Source organism: Vipera berus (genome assembly GCF_964194415.1).
Source record: "Vipera berus genome assembly, chromosome: 1".
In the NCBI taxonomy this organism is placed as follows: Eukaryota; Metazoa; Chordata; class Lepidosauria; order Squamata; family Viperidae; genus Vipera; species Vipera berus.
The window spans coordinates 131,415,244-131,441,922 of NC_138202.1; the positions used below are offsets into that span (position 1 = coordinate 131,415,244).

General features: G+C 42.1%; 1 protein-coding gene across 2 annotated transcripts; it reads left to right on the top strand.

Moving 5' to 3' along the window:
• The first annotated feature begins 2,508 nt into the window (after positions 1-2,508).
• On the top strand, positions 2,509-26,403 carry SEC22A (SEC22 homolog A, vesicle trafficking protein). Of its 2 annotated transcripts, XR_014024673.1 has the most exons (8): positions 2,509-2,576; positions 5,474-5,677; positions 7,309-7,472; positions 9,398-9,592; positions 11,111-11,328; positions 18,407-18,525; positions 22,364-22,429; positions 23,172-23,341. XR_014024673.1 is itself a non-coding variant. In XM_081314323.1 (7 exons), exons 2-7 carry the CDS (start codon positions 5,496-5,498, stop codon positions 23,370-23,372), a joined length of 927 nt encoding a protein of 308 aa, XP_081170449.1. In that variant the 5' UTR covers positions 2,509-2,576; positions 5,474-5,495; the 3' UTR covers positions 23,373-26,403. The 2 variants fall into 2 exon arrangements, 1 of the variants encoding a protein (XP_081170449.1); XM_081314323.1 differs by lacking the exon at positions 11,111-11,328 and having other exon boundaries at positions 23,172-26,403.
• Positions 26,404-26,679: the final 276 nt, after the last annotated feature.

Genomic DNA, 26,679 nt, shown 5'->3' on the forward strand with positions numbered 1-26,679 from the left:
CCGCCGGTACGAAGGGAATGCAGGCACTATTTGTTGAATTGTACACTCTTCTATCATAGTATTTGAATGTTTCATTTTTTCTATTGTATTTTCTATAGATGGTTCTTTAAAGGTAAAGGTAAAGGTAAAGGTTCCCCCGCACATGCGTGCTAGTCGTTTCCGACTCTAGGGGCCGGTGCTCATCTCCGTTTCAAAGCCGAAGAGCCAGCGCTTGTCCGAGGACGTCTCCGTGGTCATGTGGCCGGCATGACTAGACACCAAAGGCGCACAGAACGCTGTTACCTTCCCACCGTAGTGGTCCCTATTTTTCTACTTGCACTTTTACATGCTTTCGAACTGCTAGGTTGGCAGAAGCTGGGACGAGTAACAGGCGCTCACTCTGTTACGCGGCACTCAGGATTTGACCCGCCAAACTGCCGACCTTCTGATCGACAAGCTCAGCGTCCTAACCCACTGAGCCACCGCGTCCCTCCGATGGTTCTTTAGCTGTGGTCAAAGTTTGGACTTTCATATCTGGGCTGTCTTCTTGTTTATTCACATAGCCTCTTAGTATTTCATTGGTAGTGGTAAGAGTTTACATTAGTGTTTTCAACATAGCGAGAGTTTGTTGATCTTCATCCATAAAGAAATCTGGTTCCTGGACTTCTTCCATATTGGTATTTTAAACTAAAGGCTTTACACTTAGAAAATCCGAGAGAATTTTTTTTTTCACAGCTGTTGTTTCAGAGCTTTCAAGGTTATGTATCTTATCTATTTCCCTGGGCAGTCAGCCAGGCCCCTTTTAAAGTTTCCCTTTGAGTCCCAAAGTTATCTTAATCTTTTCAGTTTTTCTTTTTTTTTCATAAGAAGAAACCCAGATTTCCAACAGAAGTAAATAATGAAAAATAAGGAATAAAAAAATCTTTCAGTCCACATGCTTTAAGAAATAAAGTTCCAATTGGGATTACTTTTTCAACATTTAAAACACCCCTGGGTATTTAATCGCCGCTCTTTCTGGAGGGAGGGCTAAAGTCCCTCTTCCCTCACTGCAGGACGGAGAATGCTTAGCAGATTAAGGAGGTACAGAAAGTAATTAGGGTGTAAAAGAGGTAGATCTCAGCCAGTCTCTTCCGCGCTGCTTTAAAAGTTGCCTGGTGGAAAATGTGACTTCAGCTGTTCACAGCCTAGGGACGAGCCATAATGGCCGGTCCTTTTGTCCGCCGGTTTGGAGGGATTGCTAGATCTAACGGGAGAGTTGTGGCTCTCCCGCGATCCAGCAAGCGCCTCTCCTTGCTGGTTGCCTCTTCGGGGTGACTTTTGGCCTTTTTCAAGGGGCCCCCAGCAATGCAAAACTAGATGGGGGAGAGAGAACAAGTAATATGCAGTGAAGGATTTAATTCAGAATTTAAATACCTTCCTGAATAAACCCGGATTATATTTTATTCCACTTTTGCCCAACAAAATTGGGAAGATACCATCGTCAAGCAGCCAAGATATTTCTGTTTTCTTTGTTATTCCAGTAAATATTAATTTCCAATTATATCCCAAACAAACTCCCTTCTGCAATGTCAGCTCCTCTTGATCTTAGATATACAGGTAACCCTTGATTCAAGACCACAATTGAGCCCAGAATTTATGTTGCTAAGTGAGAAATTTTTGCCCCATTTTACAACTTTTCTTGCTACATTTAAGTGAATCACTGCAGTTAAATTAGTAACACAGCTGTTAAGTGAAACTGGCTTCCCCATTGTAGTTGCTCATCAGAAGGTCACAAAAGATGCCCAAAACTCCAGGACACTGCAACTGCCATAAATATGAAGCAGTTGTCAAGCATCCGAATGTAAATCACGTGATCATGGGGAATGCTGCAATGGTCATAGGTGTGAAAAATGGTCATAAGTCACTTTTTTCAGTGCCGCTGCGACTTCGGTCACCAAGGGAACTGTTGTAAATCGAAGACTACCTGTATATCACGGGGATTTTAAGATCTGGATGGAAACCGCTGTCAACCTTTATTTTAATTTTTAATTTTAATTTATTGCACAGAGGCCTTTAATTTTAATTTTATCTTAATTTCTGTATTTATTGTATGTTATTGTTGTTAGCCGCCCTGAGTCCTTCGGGAGATAGGGCGGGATATAAGTCCCATTAAATAAATAAATAAATAAATAAATAAATAAATAAATAAATAAATAAACAAACAAACAAACAAACCTGACCCAGACCTGGATCTCTCTCTCTCTCTCTCTCTCACACACACACACACACACACACACATATTTACAAACGCGCGCGCGCGCGCGCGCACACACACACACACACACACACACACACACACACACACACACACAGACACACTCCGTTCCCCTCACGGGCCAATCGTCAGCCTGTAGAATCAGCGACGACTCTTGTCGTCAGAGCAACGCGGCCCGTGAAGATTCCCGGGAGCCATCTAGGCAACATCACGTGACGCCAACTCCAACGGGCCAGCGCGAGGAGTATGACGTGTCAGATTCCCAGAACCCCGCGCGGGAGGTTTTTGTTTTTTTTTACGAGCGGCGGTTCGGCGGCCGAGGGTGCCGCGTTAACTAACCCAGGTAATGCCGCCTCCCGGCGCTCCCTCAACCCCCCCCCTTCCAGCCTTTTTCCGGTTGCCTAGCAACCGAGGCACCCACCAGGGGAAGCGCGGGCCTTCAGTTAAGGGTCTGGGCAAAGGCGTAGTCGTGTGAACGCGGTTGCAACGCTTGGGTGCGCGTCCCCTTTCCTGGATTGCAGTCCTTATTACAGCGGTGGCCCGTTACTGTGCGGCTGGAGAGCCGGGACTCCTCTGCGGATGGGAGGCCTTAGAAATCATGGCAACCGGCCTTGCTGCACGCAGTTCGTGTCTTCTTGCGGTTTCTGGGCTTTAAAAATTCTTCCGACCCAGGTTCGAGAGAAAAAGATTCCTCGTCGACTTACACAGCTTTCGTTGAATAGCGGCGTGTCCCGTACTCGCGGGAAAGGCCTGCTTCCCTCTCTAAGCGGGTAGGGGGTGAACGCACGCTTGATTAACTTTTCGGAGAAAGCTGTAGGAAGGATCTGAAAAACAAAAGAACTTCGTTTTACAAACAGTCGGATAGGCCGGCTTCTAAACCCGCTGCTGGTTGAACTACGAGAGGCCTGTTAATAGCTGCGTGGGGAAACTCCTGTTGTTGTTGTTTTTTGCCTGATTGGATATTGAGCAAGAAAGGAGGGGAAGTTCGTGGACATCCAGAGCTACCCAGTTTGGGCTGCAATCATCTGGACCAGGGGTCTTCAAACTTGGCCCTTTTATGACTTGTGGACTTCAACTCCCAGAATTCCTCAGCTGGGCATGCTGGCTGAGGAATTCTGGGAGTTGAAGTCCACAAGTCATAAAAGGGCCAAGTTTGAAGACCCCTGATCTGGACAATCAATAGACTAGATCAGGGGTAGGCAACCTCGGCTCTTTTATGACTCATGGACTTGAACTCCCAGAATTTTTTGGTTCAAAAATTGTTGCTGTATGATACATTGTTTTGCCTGGTCATAGGTTACACACAAACAAGCATGAGAGTTTTACTAGCTTATATAGACGAATGTGATTGAGTAGGCATAGCTCAGTATTTAGTGCAAACCAAGCAAACATGTGACACCATAATGATTTTGGGGGCACATAGTACGGGTAGCCCTGACTTCTTGCGATCACAATCGAGCCCAAAATTTTCATTGCTAAGCAAAGCAGTTAAGTGAGTTTTGCTCCCTTTTATGACCCCTTTTGTTGTTAAGCGAGTCACTACAATTATCATAAATACATGCCAGTTGCCAAGCACCCAAATTTTGATCACATGACTGTGGGAAGGCAGCATTGGTCGTAAGTGTAAAAACTGGTCATAAGTCACTTTTTCCAGTGCCACTGTAACTTCCAACAAATGGTTGTAAGTCTGTCTATTTGTATATTATATTTTTAGCATGCTTAATTTGTTATCTGAATGAAACGTCAACAGGCTGAAAAATCTGTGTCTGAAGTGATTGGTGAATATCATATAACCAGGAGGCTATAATGGTTGAATGGTCAACTCCCTAAACATTTTATGTAATAGGATCATATTTCTCTAGTCTGTCTTCTCAGTATAAAGAAGATCCTAACTTGGTACTATTTCTTAAAGATGTCCCAAATATTTTCAGGTAGCAGCATCTGACCTTCTTTAGAACTACTCTTCTTACTCTGGAGAAGTAAAGTTGTCTTATCATGGAAACATGCAACACTGGCTCAGTAAGGCGTGGGTCTGTAGGCATGTCATTATTATACTAGTAAATAATCTGCAGTCTTCTTTCCAACTTTGGAATTGAAAAGAATTGTGTGACTGCTAAGATATTTCCAGCCTAAACATTGGAGTTTTAAATCAAAGAGAAAACTTAATTATTTCTCAGATGGGAGCTGTAACTATGTGAGAACTGCAGTTGTTTGAAATAACAAATACGGACTGTACCCAGGGAGATAATGTATTTGTTTGTTTGTTAGAATTATTTCCATAATGCTACATTCCAAAATGATTCCTGGTGGTTTCTGGTAGTGTTAAAAATAAATAAAAAGACAGTCATTAAAACTCAATTAAAATGTCCAATTAACAGCATCACCTCTCAGCAACCAATCATCTCCTTTTATAAATACCGTAAAGTGAGACTTGAATATTTCTTAATTACATTTCGTGTATTTTATAAAATGCTGCCTAGAATGCTGTTTAAATTCCTATTATGAATTATTGCTAGCAATATCTTTTGCATTATGAATGTTTTAATAAACTCTTTTCAGCATTATAAAGTATAATATATTTGATGACTTGGAACAATATCTCAAACTAAATCATCTGGTACGTAGCATAGTGCTGATCACCATATAGTGAAAAAAGGAAGGGGGGCACTTACATACATTTATACAAAGTCCACCTCTTCCCACTGAAATCCGTAAAGTGAGGCAAACTCCCCGAACAGCCCAGTGTGGGAGACTATGGAATCTTGGTGGCTAGAGAAAGGATAAAAAATATGTTAACAGTGGAATGCAGTATCTCGGAAACAAATGTTACTGCCTAGAACACTAAACTGGAACACTCCTGGTATCATGTGTATATGTTAGAGGTTATGTAGTTTTCTCTTGGTGTTTGCTTCCAGTTAGAACTGTTTAATGGAAAAATTCTAGTGAATATATGCTGTTTCTAATTTAAGCCAGACTTGTAAATTGCCAGTTTTAAGGAACCATCCTGGTGAGAAAGAATAAGCTCCAGGCAACCAGTTTTTGAAAGCTGGAGGAGACTCATATACAAATGGTTTTGATAACTACATGAAAGGGAATGGATTAGTAATTTTTGTGGCTTGCTCATGTTGAATATTGTGAAACTAACTCAGTCTTAGTCATCAGATAATGATAAATCCAAATGCCGTTATGAATGAAGGGGAAAATAAATAAATATAATCTTATTTGTGTGCTCTGTTCTAGATTTTACGTTTTATGGTTGGCAATGTCCATGATCTTGTCTGCCTCAGTGGTCCGTGTGAGAGATGGACTCCCTTTATCTGCTTCTACCGATTATGAACAAAACACAGCCGTACAGGAGTGCCGAAAGTACTTTAAAGGTCTTGCAAAGAGACTCACTGAGCTTCCAGACCGATGCACCTTGCAAACAGGAAAGTATAACATAAAGTAAGTTTTCTCTGGCATGTGTATTCTTTCTGCAACATTGCTCTTTATTGTTTCATATAACCTAGATACAGTGGTTGCTCTAATAACAGTGAAGAAGGCGTCTTTTTGCTACAGTGACATTTAGAAAGTACATTCTTATTAAGAAGCATTCCTCCTCAAATCTGCAAATCACTTATGCATACCTGCAAAGGTCCTACTCTTGAACTGCTGCCAGAACAATAAGCTAAGGAGGCAGGGCAAGTCTTCTGAGGAATATTACTTATCAGAACTTGGATTGCCCTGATAATTTCCGTAGAATTATTTTAAGCAAGATCCTTCTGGGTCCATCTCTTTGTATCTCAAATATTAAATCTTTGGGCAGTGCAAGATCTGGCATAAAAAACTGCTTCATTGTATGCTAGCTTGGTTAACGGTAATGTTATCTATGGCAGCACTTACAGTTATAGACTCAGTCCTATAATTATCTTATATATTATTTAAGGAAAATAAATATCTGAAACATCTTAACCCTATGTTTTTATTGTACCAATATTATATTTTGAAATGTTTATTTATAAAGAAAAACCAGGGAAATTTTATAAACCCTTCCTTGTATTATTAAAATGCATCTTTATTATTTAAGAAGAATAAACTAGATGTTCCAGTCTCCCCATTTTTCTGTACTATTATATTTTTTGCAATTCTTTAAAGATGGGAGGGGCAGATAGTATATTTTTATATGATGTGCTACATATTTTTAAGATGAAGTGTCCCCTAGATTAGATTTTATAAAGAGAATGAATGGGAAAGTCTGTGTAATTCTGTGTAAACAAATGTAAATTGCCTATATGCACAGTGCAAAGATAGAATATTTATCTCATCTACATCCTTGCTAGAAAAATATTTCACTCTCAGTAAGATAATTCTGTTGAGCTTTTTTGTTGTGGAATGAAATAAATGTATACTTAGGAATAACTGATAAATAAAACATTCTGAAGACCGTAGCCTTTATCTATTTATTTCCTCCCTTCCTCTTTGAAGGGGAAAAACTCATTTTCCATTCTTCTCCATGTTTTAGTGTATATTTGTATATAAAAAAAAATGAGATACATATCATGTTACACCCATACTTACCCACACCCACCTACCTACCCACACCTAGACCTGCCCTCTTTTTAAAGAACATATTAACTATTGATAGGTAATAGGAAAACATTAAATCAAAGTAAAACGTTATTGTTCTGTGAAAATAGCATTATAGTTACAGATGTAGAATACTATATTCCCCTTTTGGGACAATGGAACTATGTCATTCTGGAGAGAGTTCAGTGAATTCCAGGGGTTCCATTCTCTGAATCAGAAATAGTCTGGATCTAATACATGTCTAGGATACTTTAGACTGCTTCTGGTTCAAAAGATTTGCTTCTGGGAATCACTCCCAGAACAGCATGATCCAAGAGGAGGTTCAGCAAGATCACATTCTGTTTCTGATTCACTCTTAATTTATTTTCTCATGAATAGTAATACTTTTATTAGACTCATCGTCATTTCTCTTGTTGTAGTTTTGTGTAAAGCATACCTAAGCTGATCTCTGAATACCTGATTTTAATTTTGAAATGTCATACACTTTTCCTCCCACACCAAAAATACAGCTTTGTTAGTTCCCTGGGAGTGAGTTACATGATGCTCTGCACTGAAAATTACCCCAACGTCCTTGCCTTCTGCTTCCTGGATGAGCTTCAAAAGGAGTTCATTACCACATACAACATGATGAAGACAAATACAGCAGTCAGACCATACTGTTTCATTGAATTTGGTAAGGGGTTCATCTCTTTCTTCAATAATTGGTCTGATTCCGGGCTTCTGAACGTGTCTAATATATCTACTTCGTCATGGTTTACAAAATGTATTATGGAAACCAGAATAGTGCTTACTCCTAAGAATTGTAGAAAACTTTAACACGGACAAATGTCTGGTAGTGACATGGAACACTGGTACTCGTTCATATTACAAAGCCTTAAAAAGTTGGCCTAATTTATAAAACAGTCCACAATTTTCAGAAACCAGAGGAATGTACAGTTAGACATGGGCTGACTGTATTTCACACAGCTTGATGTCTCATGGCCCAGTGTTCTGCTTATTTTATGACCATCTCACTTAATGCCTATTGTTTCCGTGGGGATGCAGTAAAATTTATTTATTTCTGTCATACACCACAGTAATCTGCATAGATTCCTGGTGGCTTACAACATTAAAACAATATTGAAACCTAAGGCAACAATATAGTAATAATGTGCTACAGTATACAGATGGCATGAATTCCTCATTCCCCAAATACTGTCTGGAAAAGCTCTGATTTTAATAGCTTCTGGAAGGCTAATAGAATGGGTGCTGATCTGAACTCAGTGGGGAAGCTGCTTCCATAAAATAAAGACTGCAGCAGAAAAACATTGCCTCTTAGCCCTTCTTTGTTAACCACCATTAATAGTAAGCAGTTAACATATTTTTGGAGGGAAGCATACCAGTTGCCCCCTCAAATCCTATTGTGCTGCTTCATTCTAGCAGTGTGTGTGTGTGTTCCTGGGGTAGATAAGCAAAGAACAACTGGAATATGTGCCAGGGATATAGAGTCCCCAGCAAGTTTCCCCAAGACCTAAAATCCATCCCAGTCACTAGGTAAAGAAGTGAAAATTATCAAAAGAAGAAGAGGAACCCAAGAAAGATAAAGATTTCAGGGAGAAACGTAAGGAAAACTTTCAAAGAGCTGTGGGAAGATACAAGAAGTATTACAACAACTTCTGTAAAGCCATTGAAGACAGGGGTTCAAAAAGATCTCTGAACTGAGGTTTCAACCTCCAATTTGCATACCAAAAGATGCCAGTAGATAGATAATGCTGTGCAGCCCCTGGGTAGTCTTCAGATGCTGCTCCATGTAAAGTACACTGCAGTAATCTAGTCAACTGGCAATAAGTATTTGAACCACATTGCCTGTAACAGTGAAATGGTGCATTTCACTGCTCAACTTCATAATAATACCCTCATTTTTTTTTAAAAAAAATATTGACAATAAAGGGTGTAAATCTGTATGAGATTACCCTGGGGTAAAGTCCTAAGAATTAAATGGAATATACTTTTAAATCAACGTGTATAATGATGCATCAGGTTTGATAAGCACAGTGGTACTTAGCATGAAATTATAAATAAGCTGAGAATAAATAGAAATAAAACCATTTCACCATCCTTGCACTCACTGTACTGTGTATTTTGCTAATTAATTTGTGGTTGCTATGCTGTGCTTATATTCTATGGGAAAGTATTTCATGCTATAGGAGGTGGCATTTTAAATATTATAAATATAATTTTGTAATTCAGAAAAGTGCCTGGAGCTCAGAATAAATGCCTGTGTTTCCTAAGAAAGTATTCTGCATTACAAGAAAAACTAAATCAAATCTAATTAATTAATTATATTAGTTGCACTTTCAGGCTTGCCAATGCATGCAACATTAGTTTATTCATAATTAAAATTTTAGCATTTAATCTTCTGGTGCTGCAAAATTAATTAGCCCATGATATACTAGGTAGAAAGCAGCAGCTATATTAAAATTTTCTACAGTGGATGATCGAATTTTAAATAATGAATTTAAGTGTTTGCATCTGAGATGTATGTTGCCCATAAAGCTATGGGGTCCCCAGTGATGTTTTCATCAAAAATCTAAAGGGAGTTGCTTTAATTTTATACAGATAATTTTATTCAGAGGACCAAACAAAGATACAACAATCCACGATCTCTGTCAACAAGGATAAATCTTGCTGACATGCAAACAGAAATTAGACTGAGACCACCTTATCAGATTTCGCTGTCAGAACTCTGTTCAACCAATGGATATCCATATGGATCTCTACAAGAAAACAAAGATACAAGAAAAATGTCTCCAGGTGAGATGATGGACTTAAGTTTATCTATTCAAATTTACTTATTTTAGGTTAAAGGTAGAGATTGATCTGCTTGATTTATTGCATTCCTTTTGTAAATTTCATGGCCACTTGCAACATGAGGACTTTGGTAATGCTGGATTTTGAACGACTTACTCAAGCTCAAATGGGGGGAAGGATCCTGAGTATCAGTGCAGTGTGAAGAACTTTTTCTCCAGCATGACGAATGGAGAATCCACAGATAGTCACAGATGGGTTGATCTTGCCTTTCTGCCCTAGAGACTAAGTCAATCAACATTTGCCACGCCTCTCTTCCTCCGGCTAGGAATCCCCAGTCACGACTTAGTCTTAGCCCAAGAGAGACATGGTGAAGATTGGCACTTGTTTCTAGCAGAAAGACAACTTTTTGGAATTTCCCAGGTTGTACCTTTCCCTTCCCTTCTTTGTGCTGATATCAGCGTTGCATTTTAAACCGCTAAGAGTCAGAGTGGTTTTGCAGGCTTCGGCTGAAGCGTGAAGCTATTTATAGCTTCCAGGCAGGGCAGAAGTGTAGCGGTCTCCATTTTGAGCACCGCTTTTATTGTTCCTGATGGGGGGGACCCTCCCAGCGAGGACTGTTAGACTGAAATAGAGCCACTTTTTGGGCAGAATTCAGTCAGCAATCTTATTAGCCCGGTTATAGAAGCAGCTGCTGCATTTATTTAATTCGGTCATAACGACGGAGCAGGAGGTCACTTACCAGTGGCTGCCATTTTGAAAACCTTACAAACACTCTCAGTCCATTACAGAAGGCCAGAATTAAGGAGCGGCATTTCGAGGGTGCTGATTCTCCAATTACAGGCTCCTTGGCAGCTCCTATTACAATTAGAGGCCACAACAACAGCGTCCAGCCTCCCAGCCATTACGAAGGTCTTCAGTCGGTCCAGGCAATTTCCAGACTTCAGGGCGTGGCTGAGTGCCCACTTTAACTGCCGGCATTTCAAGGCCTTTTACCACCACCGATTTCGCTGCTTATAAGTGTGCTGGCTACCCCATTAAATTGGTCTTGCTGCCATTAACAGGATCATACGTGTGCTGGCTACCCCATTAAATTGGTCTTGCCGCCATTGACAGGATCATAAGTGTGCTGGTTACCCCATTAAGTTGGTTTTGCCTCCACTACCAGGATTGTGAGTGTGCTGGCTATCCCATTAAGTTGGTCTTGCCGCCATTGACAGGATCATAAGTGTGCTGGCTACCCCATTAAGTTGGTTTTGCCGCCACTACCAGGATTGTGAGTGTGCTGGCTATCCCATTAAGTTGGTTGTGCCGCCACTAATAGGATTATAAATGTGCTGACTACCCCATTAAGTTGGTTTTGCTGCCACTACCAGGATTGTGAGTGTGCTGGCTATCCCATTAAGTTGGTTGTGCCGCCACTACTTCTAGCCACCACTTGGATCCTTGCTACTGGGATCACCTCTCTGTTGCAAACACATTGAGATTGCCATTACTGTGATATTTCTGATTTTGCAATGGCAGATAACACTACAGAACCTCAAATATCTCAAGGAGTCTCCAGCAGTTCTTCCAGGCACAAGAAATCCAGATCTGCCAAGCAGGAGGCTGCTGGGAAACTCAGATCCAAAGCTATCTCTGGCAAAAGGTCTTCCAAAGCTGCTGAGAAAGAAGCAAGCAGGGGGCACCAGACATTGGAAAAACAATTCTCCAAGGCTGCAAAGCAAAAGAAAGATGCAAAGGTTGGTCAGATTACTTCTGTTCCCATGGAGGCATCGGTTTTTGGCCCTCAACAAGCTCCTTCAATCTCTGCGGCTCCAAAGGCCTGGTCTCCAGAAGGGGAAACAGGTCCGTTCATTTTTCCCATGGCAGAACAGGTGGAGATGGTTCCCCCTTCCAGTGAGGGGCTTGGCCTTCAGATCCCTGCTCCTCCGAGTACAGCTAGACCTCTGGGCCGAGAGGCCACATTCACTCCTACAGTGGCAGGGCTTCGCCCTCCAGAGGCACAGGAGACAGAACTATTAGAACGAATGCAGTTTCTGATTTTTCAGGCTATTGCCCAAGGCGTAGCTTCAAACCTACACGAGAGAGCTCGACCTGAGTCGATAGCATCAGGGATCCCATCTCACAGCAATGTATCATATCTCTCCCAGGCGGAAGCAGCTGCGTACCAAGGGTCAGTTTCCCCCTCCCATTCCTCCAGGAGTGGAATGTCGTTCATAGGGGACGAGGAACAGAGAGAGCAGGGGATGTCAGAAGAAGATGAGGACTTATTTCCTGATCCCCCTCCTTTCATAGGCCTGTTTAATCCGGCCCTCTTTAAATCCTTACTTGACAAGGCCAGGAGCACTGCTCAGTTTGGTCCTGAACGTGTACCTCAGGCTGAACCTTCCACCAGCCAGGGACCTACCAGTAAGGTCCTTTCAGAACCAACGTTTACCCAACAGGACATTCCCTGTCCTCCCCTTTTCCTCAATGTAGTCCAAAGACAATGGGGAACACCAGGTATTTTTCCATCCCCGGGGGGAACTGTTAAAAAGTTATTTAATATGGCTCCAGCACTGTCAGAGGTGCTAGCAGTCCCCACTGTAGATGAGCCCTTAGCATCATTGGTTTCCTCCTTGACTGTGCCTGGGGATATAGCAGAAGTTCTGAAGTCAGAGGATAAGAAAGCAGAGCTCAGTTTCCGCAGGACCCATGAAGCCTCAGTGTGGGCGGTCAAGGCAGCTATATCAACTTCTTTTTTCGCCAGAATTTCACTCCTCTGGCTTCGCCAGTTGCAGGCTAGGGTCCCACTAGAAGAGGTACGGATGCACCAAGATTTAAACAAATTAGTGGCTGCATCAGAATACATGGCTGACTCATCATTGCACGCAGCCAGATTTTCCTCCCGGGCATTAGCATCTAATGTTACCTCCCGCAGACTTCTGTGGCTCAGACAGTGGCGAGCGGATGCTAGGTCCAAGTGGCGGTTGGCCTCAGCCCCATACGTGGGAGGACAGTTATTTGGAGAGGCACTAAACCCTTACCTGGTTGAGAACAAGGATAAGCGTAAGGTCATGGCCCCTTTTATTAGGAGAGCAGACAGGAGGGCTGCCCGCAAGCAGTCATTTCGCTCAACTGACGCAGGTTCGGAATTCACTCATTACTCCCGCCCTTATCCTCCCAGACCAGAACGTCAGTTCGATAGATCTGGTAACAGGGACAGACCCAGACAGCAATTTCAGGCCAAACGGCCCTTTCGAGGCACGGGAGGCCATCCTTTCAGAAGGTCCAAGTGACAGCAAAGGTGCCTCTCCCATAGGGGGCAGGTTGGCTCTCTTTGCAAACAAATGGGAGAACATCACTATAGATCTCTGGGTCCTCAGCACTATCAGATTCGGCCTGACTCTAGAGTTCAACTCCACCCCCCCTGAGGCATTTCGTCCTCTTGCCCATCATCCAAAAATCTGGTCAAAAGAAGCCTCATGAAAGAGGCCATTCGACATTTTCTGGAGATCCAGGCCATAGAACCGGTACCGGCAGGGCAGAAGGGATGGGGTTTTTATTCCAAATGCAAACGCTCCAGTCCATATTAGCAGGCATCAGGAGTAGGGACCTCCTTACGTCCATCGACCTGACGGAGGCCTACCTACACATTCCCATCCTTCCCGGGCACCGGAAATTCCTCAGGTTCTGCTATGCAGGCCACCATTTTTAGTACAGAGCTCTACCATTTGGCCTGTCATCGACTCCCAGAGCATTCACAATGGTCCTGGAGGTGCTGGCCGCGCATCTGAGGACCATTCCGGTGCATGTCCAGTGTTATCTGGATGACATCCTCATTCAATCCTCCTCAGTCCAATTGGCTCAGTCAGACCTGGCATTGTCCATCAAGACCCTCCAGGACCATGGGTTTTCAGTAAATTTTCAGAAAAGCCAGATAGTTCCCTCCACCTGGACACGGTGATAGATACAAGGAAGTGCGAGGTTTACCTGTCTCAGGAACATCGGGACAGTATCTGATCCCTAGTCACCCAGATTCAAAGGGAGCGAGTAGTCACCCTAGCAATCCTTTCTTAACTGCTAGGAAAGATGGTTTCCTGCATAGCAGTAGTTTCTTGGGCTCAACTCCACTCCAGAACCCTCCAATGGTTCTTGCTCCCGTTCCAGAGACTAGGCACCAGTTCCTCCAACCACAAGGTAAGGGTCCCATCACAGACCCTGAAATCCCACCCAGTGGTGGGTCTCTCCAACGATGGCCAGGGGAACCTTATTCAAGGAGCCCAACCAACTCATCCTAACATCGGATGCCAGCTTGTTCGGTTGGGGAGCGCACCTGCAATTTCAGTTGGCCCGGGGATGGTGATCCCGATCAGATCTGAAGCACAACATAAACTGGTTGGAGCTCAGAGCTGTACATCTGGCTGTATGCCACTTTCGCAACACGGTGGCAAAGCAACATGTTCTAGTCCTCACGAACAATGTGGCGGCGAAAGCCCACATCAACAGGCAAGGGGGTACCCACTCCAGGTTCCTCATGGCCGAGGCTCAATTATTAGGAACCTGGGCAGAGACCAACACCTCGTCTCTCAAGACGGAGCACATCTTGGGAGAGACGAATCGGCAAGCAGATTTCTTGAGCAGGGCAACAGTGCACCACTCTGAGTGGTGCCTGCACCCGGATCTCTTCAGAGAGATATCAGAGAGGTTCGGTCATCCAGCACTGGACTTGTTCGCTACCCCAGCGAATTCCCAGCTCCCGGTTCCTGTCTCCAGGGGCAGAAAGGCTAGATGCCCTCCGCAGCCCATGGCCCAGAGAGCTGTATGCATTCCGTCCTCTCCCTCTGATCCAGGCAGTTATCGGAAGATACTGCAGGAATGGGCAGAAGTGATACTTAATTGCTCCTCACTGGCCAAGACAGCCATGGTATGCTGACCTCATAGGTCTCTCGATCTCTCCTCCGTGGAGGATACCCCAAGATCGAATCTCCCTCAGCCTGGGGGTTCTACAACATCCAGAGCCTTAGTGGCTCCAGCTAACCGCCTGGCATTTGAAAGGAGACTCCTAACAAAAAAGACCTACTCATCAGACGTGATTACCATGATTCAGGCTTCAAGAAGGCCTGCAACTAATAGAATTTATGATTCCACATGGAAGAACTGGTATGGGAGACATCAATTAGATCCACCTACAATTCCTATTCCAAGAATTTTGGATTATTTACTGGAGGGACTTCAGAAGAGCTTAGCACTAAACACAATCCACAGACAAGCTGCTGCCCTGTTCACGGTGCTTACATATGGTAACTCAGAACCCTTGGCTCAACACCCCATGGTACATTCCTTTATCAGGGGAGCAATCAACAGCAAACTGCCCATGGTTCACAGATACCCCTCTTGGGACCTGTCCAAGGTCTTATAAGCTCTCACTTTACCTCCATTTGAGCCCATCAGAACCTCCACTCTACAGTTCTTGACGCTCAAAGTCGCTTTCCTAGTAGCCTAGGTGCATCTTGGAATTGGCAGCACTCCCAATTAGAGATGACTTACGTATTTTTCATAACGACAGGGTGGTCCTACGCTTAGACCCCTCCTTCGTCTCCAAAATCAACTCATTGTTTCACAGGGCACAGGAGATTGTGCTGCCAGATTTTTGTCCTGAGCTGTCCCATGATTTGGAATGTAAATGGCACACCTTGGACGTTCGTAGAGCCTTGCATCGCTATATTAAGCGAACTGCCTCTTTTCGCAAATCTGAAGCTCTATTTGTTTCATTCTGGCCCTCTTCAATGGGTCAGAAGGTGACTGCCTCTACTATTGGCAGATGGATTAGGGGTTTCATAGCAGGGGCGTACCAGACACACTCCTTGCCAGTTCCAAGACGAATCACCGCACACTCAACTCACAGTGCGGCAACTTCAGCGGCATGGGCGACACAGTTGTCCATTGAAGAGATATGCAAGGCGGTGACGTGGTCGTCCCCTTCTCCATTTGTGAGGCATTATAAGTTAGATAAGTTTGCCTCAGCAGACGCTTCATTTGGCAGGAGAGTTCTCCAAAGAGTAGTTACAGATAGTGGGACACAGGCCCAGACTTCTTCCCGCCCATAGGGACAGTGAGGCTTTGGTATGTCCCATCTGTGGATTCTCCATTCGTCATGCTGGAGAAGGGGTGTTGTCTTACCTGAACGCCTTTTCTCAGCGTGAAGATGGAGAATACACTCCCCCCCCTAAGGGTCCATCTGGTCCTGTGTCAGGGGAATTTGAGCCACCACCTTGAAAAATCAACTGCTGTGCCTTCGTCGTGACTGGGGATTCCTAGCCAGAGGAGGAGAGGCATAGCAAAAGTTGATTGACTTAGTCTCTAGGTCAGAAAGGCAAGATCAACCCATCTGTGACTTATCTGTGGATTCTCCATCGTCATACTGAGAAAAGGCGTTCAGGTAAGACAACGCCCCTTTTCCTTGGTGTCCCAGTGAAAGGTTACTGTTCGCAAAGACAGTTTCATCATATCGTGAATGATGTGTGTGTGTGTGAGAGAGGATATTAGGGACCATGACCCAGAAAAAGATAAAAATCCCAGGAAACCATAGATCGGATCACTCATTATTCTCCCTAAAATCAGCAGAGATTAAATAATAATGAAGTGTGTTTTTTACCCAATCTCTTGTTGCAATGACATCATAGAATTCTAGATAGAAACATAGCACATGATCAGCCTATAGTGGTCACCTATAAGAACTCGGTGTTGTAATGGAGATCGAGAACTAATTTTAAAGCCTACTTTATTTTGACAAGTTGAGTTTAGATATATGTTTAAATGAGTTACTGTATTTAAAACTATTCTATCCCAGAAGCTTCTCCCCGATTACATGTTAAGCTGTCCACAATTTAGTTCTTGGCAAAGCAAAAAGGCTCTGCCTTATAAAGTTTGGAAAGAGCGCTGGTCAGACAGAAGCAGTCCTCTTCTCTAGAGAAATTCACTTTGTCATTTCTAAACATTTTCTGACTTTATGAACTACTTTGGAGAGCCTTTTCTGCTGCAGCTGTTCAGCGCCCACAAGGTAGAATGGCACCCCTCTTTCTGTCAATGTTCCAGCTCATTAACTGCATTGTTGGCACTTTTACACTTCACTGATTTAGACAGAATGATTTACATATGGTTCATTCACCTTATTGTCTATCTCTCTATGTTGCCTAGACTACAGGGGGGTTTGCCCTGTGTTTTCCCCCCCAAACATTCAGTTTCTGTCACTTGTAGAATCTCATAGTAACACTTGTGCACACATTCACTATGAATTGGCAGTCATTTGTGCGGATAGTTGGCATTTTGTGGAAGAGATGAATATCAGCAAAGGCGCTTACAGTCTATATTTTCTTTGCTCTTTATTTTTTCCTCTTCATCGCCCTTGCGATCAGGGAGAGAATGGCAAGTGTGGAGCTCTTTTGTATCCAAGGAAAATAAAATGCATACTAGAGTGTGGGGTCCTTGGTGATTTTCTTGCAGATGTTTCGTTACCAAAGTAGGTAACATCTTCAGTGGTTTTATTGGTAATGAAATGTCTGCAAGAAAACCACCAAGGTCAGAGAGACCAGTTCACAGCTACAGATATTCTCCTCTATTAAAATATAAGAGTTTCAAAAATTGTCGTACATCTTGTAGCTTTCATCTGATTCGTTTCACGATGTTCTGTTTAAGAGAGGCCTAAAACCAAACCCATCTTGAAGAACCCCTGTAAGATCAGCGTGGCCTACCGTTATATAGATATCCATATACAGTAGTTGACCAAGGAATAATTGACTAGATGTGCATAGTAAGCTTATGGAAAAAAGTAGGAAATAAGTCCGGAATATTTTTGGTAGTATTCCCTATCTTTGGAAATGATGAAAAATATATTCCTATGGGGTGTTTGTAATCTTCTGTACCCTCTTTTAGAAGCAACTCTCATTGGTATCTTGATGCCTTCTAAAGAAGTGCATTTAGCCTGGGCATTAAATCGCTCTTTAGACCTGCAACGTGCTTTAACAAAGGGCAAAAAGTGAAATGTGAAAAAGTACCATTTTAAAAGCCTGATTTACTTATTCATTGGCTAATTGACAGAGTAACTTTGTGTCTGTGTTTTTATTTTGTTAATTTAACTCTTATACTGTATAGATTAGGAATATTTGATACAGGTAGTCCTCGACGTATAACCATTTGTTTAGTGAACATTCAAAGTTACAATGTCACTTTTTCAGTGACCATTTTTCACACAACTGTTTCAGCATCCCCATGGTCATGTGATCAAAATTTGAATGCATGCAACTGGCATGTATTTATGACGGTTGCAGTGTCCCAGGGTCGTGTGATCACGTTTTGCGACCTTCTGACAAGCAAAGTCAACGGGGAAGCCAGATTCACTTAACAACCTTGTTAGTAACTTAACATCTGTGGCAAGAAAGGTTGTAAAAGGGGATAAAATTCACTCAATAACTGTCTTGCTTAGTAAGAGAAATTTTGAGTTCAATTGTGGTCATAAGTCGAGGACTACCTGTATGTTGTTACATCTTGTAGAAATTAAGTTTCTACTAAGGCAAAAAATTGCATTTTTCCATTGGGGGGGAGGCTGCATTTTAATCTGCACAATGATACAGCCCAGCAATTTCTAGTATGCATTTCCAACTAAATATAAAAGTTGCAAATTGACCGCTCATGCCCTCAATTAAGCTGTGTTTCCCCGTTTAAGGTACATTGTCTAGAACAAGACAGAAACAGAGAAAAATAGAATTAGCAGGGTTTGTTCAAACATTAAAGAAAGCTTTTAAAATATTTATAGCGTTTTCTTCTCTCTGCTACTAGCCCCTCACCAACGACTGGAACCTGTGACGCTACCGGGAATTGTTTCCTTTCTTCTTAGCCTTTTATGTGCTGCTTTGAATTTAATTCGTGGTTTTCATGCTATAGAGAGTCTTCTACAGGTAACGTAGTTACATTTATAACTTTGAAACAGGAAAAAATATTTTGAAGATTAAGAGGGCAACTTAGTTTTTTCAAATAATTTAGCAGTGATTAGCGGAGTAAAATCACTCTGGAATAGTAATTGGTTAAGGACATTGTCTTTCCTTATCATGTGGAGTTACAGGCTGAGTTTGCATTCCTGAACTGAAGTGTTTGCCATCTCAGTTTCCTAGTTTCGAGAAAGAGAAAGAGAGATTTTTGATGCAGACATGTTACAGACATGATTCTCTCTTTCTTTCTCTTGCCCTCTTCCTTCCTTCCTTCCTTCCTTCCTTCCTTCCTTCCTTCCTTCCTTCCTTCCTTCCTTCCTTCCTCCCTCCCTCCCTCCCTCCCTCCCTCCCTCCCTCTTCACCCAGCTTTCTTAAAAGGAAATAGAGGCCACAGAGAAATCTAGAATGGACTATGTTAAATGTGTAAGAGCTACATTCCTTGTTAAATTGTCAAGGGAAGTGGGAACGTGGGTTGCTTGTCTATGTCGCTCACATAAAATAGGTTGAAGCTGATATGTTTTTAGTTTTGTCCTAGTGCATGCTAATATTTGTTTGTTGATTATAAGGGAATTCAGAACGTATTAATCCAGACAGATGTGATAGTTCAGGCAATTCCTTATGAAGGGATGAAATCCCTATATCCATGGTGAGAGTAGGGGTTAGAATGGGTTTAAAGACTTTTGCACTGAGAGAAATATCCCGTTTGTGCCCCCACTTTCTCTCTCTTTCTCATTCTCCCTCATTCTCTCTTATTCTGTCTTTCATTCTCTCACACATTCTCTCTCTCTTTTAGAATGCAGACATGCTACAGAAACGCTATACTTTTGAAGATGACAATATGTACATATTGTCCACTTATTAACAAGGGCGATACCTTGATTGCTTTAGTATTTCCTTGTCCTATTCTATCTTGCATATTAAAAAGTTGAAAAGTTTGATTTCAAAACTATATTTATCAATTGAGTTAAATTTCTGCCTTTCGTATTAACATTAATGAACAGTTTGTTCTGGGCACCATTCCAGTCTTCTTGCGTTTTTCTCCCTCTCCTGTAACTTGTCCTGAAAGCCTTCACATATTCCTCTTTTCTCTCTCTCATCCTCTCATATGGAAGAACTCCTTTTTCTGGGAAGTATGCCAACTGTAAACAATTATATATAATCCATTTATACTCTGTGTTCATATAAAACACATAAGGTGGGAAGGCAGGAATTTTGTTCTGGGTTAAACAGTCAAGTCCATTGCAAAACAAATGGAATTTGGATCTTCTGAGTCCAAATCCCCTGCCCAGGATCTTTAGGTATTCCAATTGACAGAAAAGTGCTGTGCTATTCTTCGCTCTCTTGCCAAAATAATTAAATTTACTTTCTGGGTTCTGTGGCTTTTTAGTTTAAACTAAATTTTAAACTAAAATTGTGACAGCATAGCACCATCTGCTGGCTATGTTCTATTAATCTATTTTACATGATTCTCATTGTACCAAACTGCTCTTGTTTAAGGCCAAACTAATTATGAGAACAGCTGATCAGCTTGTTTAAAGGCAATAGGCACAAATTACTTAAAGTGGTAGCAAGGCTTTTGTCCAGTTCTAAGATTAAAAGGTGAACATCAGGCAAACTGCTAAATTTCCCATCTCAACCCGGCCTAGACTTTACATAATCTGTCATGGAAACTTTTCTTTTCCCCCAACCTGTTGATGGAACAGTCTTCAGAGCTTCAGGGAGAGTATTTATTTATTTATTTATTCGGTTTATATACTGCCCTATTCCCAAAGGACTCAGGGCGGTTTACAAGGCAAAATTTAAAAACAATCCAATATAAAATTAAAATAAATTAAATTAAGTCTAGCCACAAAAATTAAATCACAATTTAAAAACATTAAACCCCTCAGTCCAGACCAGATAGCTCAAAGAGCCAGGTTTTTAGGTCCCGGCGAAATGAACGAAGGTCGGGGGCAGTCCGGAGTTCCGTTGGCAGTTGATTCCATAGGGCAGGCATGCCCACAGAGAACGCCCTCCCCCTGTGGATCGCCCGTCGGCAATCCTTGACCAGCGGTACCCTGAGGAGGCCCTCCCTGTGGGAGCGCACAGGACGATGGAAAATTGACGCTGGCAGCAGGTGCTCCCTTAGATAATCCGGGCCCATGCCATTTAGGGCTTTATAGGTCATCACCAGCACCTTGAATCTCACCCGGAGGGCAACTGGAAGCCAATGCAGCTCGCGGAGAAGAGGTGTTGCATGGGAGTATCGGGAGACTCCCATCACAACTTGCGCGGCTGCATTCTGCACCAGCTGAAGCCTCCGAGTGGTCTTCAGGGGCAGCCCCATGTAGAGAGCATTGCAGTAGTCTAGCCGGGAGGTCACGAGTGCATGGGTGACTGTGCGTAGGGCATCTCGGTCCAGATAGGGCCGTAACTGCCGCACCAGGCGAACCTGGGCAAAAGCCCCCCTGGCCACGGCTCCTATATGATCTTCCAAACTGAGCCGTGAATCCAGGAGGACACCCAAGTTGCGGGCCCTATCAACGGGGGGGTAACACCTCACCCTCCATAGTTAACGATGGAAAAGATTGGTTAGTCTTTGATGCCGGTATGCACAGCCACTCAGTCTTGGCAGGATTGAGACGAAGCCTGTTTCTCCCCATCCAAACCCGGACCACTTCCAAGCAACAGGACATCACGTTGAGGGCATCACTGGGTTGGTTCGGGGTGGAAAGAAAAAGCTGGGTATCATCAGCATACTGATGATACCCCACCCCGAAACCACGAATGAGCTCACCCAGCGGCTTCATATAGATGTTGATTGAACAAGAGGGGAGAGAGGACCGACCCCTGAGGAACTCCACAAACGAGAGGCCTCGGGGCGGACCTCAGCCCTCCTGTCAACACCGACTGCGAGCGGCCCAGGAGGTAGGAGGAGAACCACTGTAAAACAGTGCCCCCCACTCCCAATCCCCTGAGACGCCGCAGTAGGATACCATGGTCGATGGAATCAAAAGCCGCTGAGAGGTCTAATAGGACTAGGACAGAGGAACAACCCCTGTCCCGAGCCCGGCAGAGATCATTCACCAGCGCAACCAATGCCGTCTCCATGCTGTACCCGGTCCTGAAGCCCGCTTGGTATGGGTCCAGATAATCAGTTTCCTCCAGGAACAGAGGGAGCTGAAGTGCCACCACGCCATGGATGGGAAATCAATTGACCCTTTTCATCCAAATGTTTAATGCAGATCTGGCTGCTGCTAGAGAAGATTCATAAAGAAGGGTCTACCATATTTTATTTTGACCCTTGGAAGTATTTTTTATTGGCCCACCAGTAAATCCCAGGGAGCAGTCAGAAAATGAAAAGAGAACACAGGTCACTGCTAGTTATTTGTCTAACCTGGTAATGGGATCAGCTGGACCAATATCAGGACCATTTTAACTTCAGTTTCTATAATTATAAGGATCTCCATGTGTCTGTTTAAATGAAGATGGACGACATCCAATTCATGCTTGTGGTTCCTTATTAGAGAAGGTAACTGCTTATGACAGGGGTCTTCAAACGTGGCCCTTTTAGTCACGCTGGCTGAGGAATTCTGGGATTTGAAGTCCACAAGTCATAAAAGGGCCAGGTTTGAAGACCCCTGGCTTATGATGATGATGATGTGGTGCAAGAATATTGATACAGTAGACCCTAGAAGACTGCAAACTGGCAATCTTGACTTGAGTTCTGGAAAAGAGGCTCCAGAATTCCAGTATGTAAAATAATTGTCGTCTTTGCACACCATAAAATATGTTGATTTGAGAATGCCTATTTTGCCCATTTTTTCAGAATGAAGAAGATGACTTCAATTTTGTTATTGCTTTTTTCCTTGGCACAGCAGCTTGTTTGTATCAGGTATGTACTTAATGTATTTTTAGGTGTTAATAGATTTGTCACTGGTCACAGCCCAAAACAGGCTTTAGGATTCCTTTGGATTTGGTTATTCTGCCCAGATGCCTGACTAATAAAAAGAATGAACCGCATTGAATGTATTCTAAGTGGGGGGGAAGTATTGCAAAGGCTGTTTTGGTGGGTTTGTACTATCACTGTAAAATTTTGTTGCTTTTATATGATTAATTTAAAAAGATGCAAGTTGTGAGACATATTATTTTTTGTTGCAAAGTAAATCTCTTTGAGTGTCGGAAGAGCATTCAGAGATAAAAGAGATACCTTCTTTATCTTCAGAACTCACCTTCTTTTGTATTATGCATGATATTTGAAAGAATTGCAATTCAAGAAAATACTTTAAAATGCCAATCAGTATAAAACAAATTTTTATCTAAACTCACTAGTTGCCCAGAACATCCAGATTCTAATAGACAACCAAGAACACTATTATCATCTCTATATGGCTTCACGAGGCAGACTTAAATGACCAATTTTAGTTTTCTGATGTGAGAATTTCTGAACACTCTTCAAAGTCATAGGAAAGCAATTTTTTCTTCCGCAAAAGAATAAAGGTAATATTGAAGGTTTTTTTTCCTCTTTATGTTGGATAGAGGACTTTTTCCCTTTGATTTCTTTGTGCTCTAGCTACAGAATTTAGTAAAGTCCTACAAGCTATCGTTTAACTATGATCATTATTTTTTCTTTGCAGTGCTATCTGTTTGCATATTGCATGAGCTGGCGGAACATTAAATCTTTCCTAACGTTTGGCTTAATCTGCTTGTGTAATATGTACCTTTATGAATTGCGCAATCTCTGGCAGATCTTTTTTCATGTGACTGTGGGCGCTTTTTTAACGTTGCAAATCCGGCTAAGGCAGCCACAAGGAAAAGCTCATGATTACAATGTGTGACGGATGTCCTCTGATAGTTTCACGGCAAACTTCATCCAAACAGTATTCTTCTCAGGAATGAAAAGCTTTGGTGTACGAAGAGAAGTTCCATGTACTCTGAGGCACTAATAAGTCGGCAATGAAATTCTTCCTCAAAGATTTTTTTTAAAAAAAACAACAACGGTTCAAGAACTAATTGGGGTACAAATGCAATCCATCGCTGGAGTATATACCCCAAGGATAAATGAGAATTCGGAGGGCAGCATGAAAAGCTCCATTTTTCAGAACACTGACAACGGCAAGAATCTGTTTTTGGACCTGCTCGGCATATTAAGTGATTTCTTCAGTCCCAAACCAGTTTTGCCTTTGTGAGGCAAGAGAAAAGGCTGAAATAAAGGGATGGTATTGCATATTAACAAACAGTTCGGTATGAATGAATTCCTAAATGCCAGATTATTGGATTGCACATAAATTTAATGGTGTGTGTCTGCATTTTCCTTAATTAAAACCTAACCCGGAAACCATCTGTTCCTGGGGATTAGTTCTTGAGCCCCAAAGGCCTGCCATCTAATGCTGAGTTAATTATGAACTGCATTAGTACTTTGTTTCCTTCTGCCTTCTTACATGAGCTTTGAGAGAGAGTTAGAGAATAATCTTATCTGCCCCAATGCATCAATAACTCCACCACATTTTCTCTTCCTTTCCTTATCTAAAGTTTGAAGCTTTTTTTAAAAAAAACCCATCACTTTGTGATGATATAGTGGGAGGAGAAAGATGTTAGCTTTTCTCTGTATAAAATCAGAAAACGAATTAAGCAGTTGACTAGATGGGATACAGCTAATTTTTAGCCACTTCTCTGTGTTATGAAAGTATTTGGAGCGGAAGAAACAGCTTTGGATCATTGCAATTTATTTATTTGTATTATAACAGATTATAACACTGACAGAGCTCTAGACAGTGCACATAATAATTTCACATTTCCCATGAATTATGGCTTGGTCTGGGAGAGCAGGACTTGTCCAACGTCACCCAGACAGTTGCTGGGCCTGAAGATGGGCTAACACCTGGTCTTCCTGCTGGTTCACTGTGGCTCCAGTTGCCAATGTATAAACTTCAAGGTGAATCACCTGTGATAATTAACTTGCATCCACTGCAGGTAGGGTACAAATAACATGATGAAATGGAGGCAACAGCTATTCACCCCCCTCTCCCCGAATACAGAGATTCACTGTCTGTATTAAGCTTGTTTAGGCAAAAAGTAGGGCTTGGCATTTAAAAAGATGAGTGCTATGAGCTGAATTCCAGCTAAAATTAGAAACCATTAAAGCTCACAGAAATCAATACAGAGGACCTTTAAATTCATTTGAGATACTATCTCTGACATGCAGGAGTGTAAGAACTGTTCAGAATATTGTTGAATATTATCCAGCAATTTCTTAGCCTCTGACTAGTACCGTGGTACAGAGCCCTGGTGGCGCAGTGGTTAGAATGCAGTATTGCAGGCTACTTCTGCTGCTTCCCAGCTGCCAGCAATTTAGCAATTCGAGTCTCACCCGCTCAAGGTTGACCCAACCTTCCATCCTTTTGAGGTCGGTAAAATGAGGACCCAAATTGTTGGGGGCAATATGCTGACTATAAACAGCTTAGAGAGGGATGTAAAGCACTGTGAAGCAGTATATAAGTCTAAGTGCTATTGCTACTAATTTCTTAGCTTCTCTGGGTGAATTCATTTGCAGAATAGAGTAAGACAGTGGTTCTCAACTTGTGGTCTGTGGACCCCTGGAGGGTCACAATGTCATGTGGAATCCACAAAGTCTTGAAGAAATGTTACGATTTAAGTCTTGAGTTACATTTTGGGGTCTGTGGCCATGGTCCATGGCCACAAAAGGTATTTAAAGGGGTGAAGAAAAGGTTGAGAACCACTGGAGTAAAATCATACTGTCAACATTGGAGGCTCTAAGCAAAATTTGGTTCCGGCAAAAACTATTATTAAATGTTCCTCCTTGCATTATGAAATTACAGTTTCTTACAACATTTGATTTAAAGGAAGAATTATATCGAAGCAGGTGTGCTAAAAGATAATTAGAAACTTTCTAAAAAGATGGCAAAAGAGATGGATTTGTTTTTTGGAGTACCTAATCCCCACTAATAACCTATTTGTCTCTTGGCTTGAATTGCATGTCATCTGCAAGTAGTGATAATTGTAGACTGATTCAGTGGAGGAAAAAATCTTTGCTTGGGCTTGCATAGTACATTAAGCCATGATTTGCTTAATCACAATTTGAATAAGCCGTAATTGGCTCAGTTAATATAATACAAAGCCAAAAAATAAATCTTACCGTGGCTTGGGTTTATAAAAGCCCAACTTCTGTATTTTTGCCTGTAATATACAGTAATTTTCAGTGTTTCATGTATTGGATCCTTTTCTACGGTAATGTCATTATGGTACTTTACAGGACTGCACTAAGCCAGCAATGAAAAGCCAGTGCTTTAATGCCTTAATTAAATTTATGTGTGTATTCTTCTTACAGGAGTAAGAAAGTATAAAATATCTCATGATTAATATTTCATAGAGGGCCAAATGATAACAGTGATCTCAAAAATGTGTGCATATTCCTGAAACTTTAGATGTAATATATATATAATTTTAATATTTGTCATGAGCTATTTTACACTTTCTTATTCATATATATGTATCATTGCTCCTACATTGCTAATTTTCTCTGTTTTCAGAAAGAATACATCACAGAAAATATCTTCCACTTTTTGTAATATAAATTTGCCTGCAGCTATTGTTACCAGTTGTAGATTTATTCAGATAGATGCCAAAGAGTTATTTTCAATTAAGGATTGGGCAACTTTCATAAGTTTTAATTTCTAGTGTTCCTCCCCCCAAGTATAAATGCCCAGTCACTATAAACTATAGTTAAATGAGTTGGCAGCAGCATATAATCATACAGTACAATAACTTATATCGATAACTATCATTAAAAAAATCTGTCTAAATGTATTGAACTGTAGTCCAATGTAGTAAAAATCATTTGTTCAGTTATCTAGGGTTGAAACTTATTGCCTGTTGCTAATGTCAAGCCTATAAAACCCCAGACTGTGCAAATGAAGCTGGTGTTGTGTAGCCTCAATATCTTAAGGCCGTTTGGGTCTGGCTGGGGCGGAACAGGCGTTGGCTCAATTCCTGGTAAGATTTGCTAGGTGTGGCTGTGTGGCCCCAGATTCGGAGATGATTTCATTGTTCTTGGCTGGGGCAGCAACAGCACCTCTACTACCACCATCCCTTTGTAACTGGTGTGGAACTTGGGGCCCTTCTGGA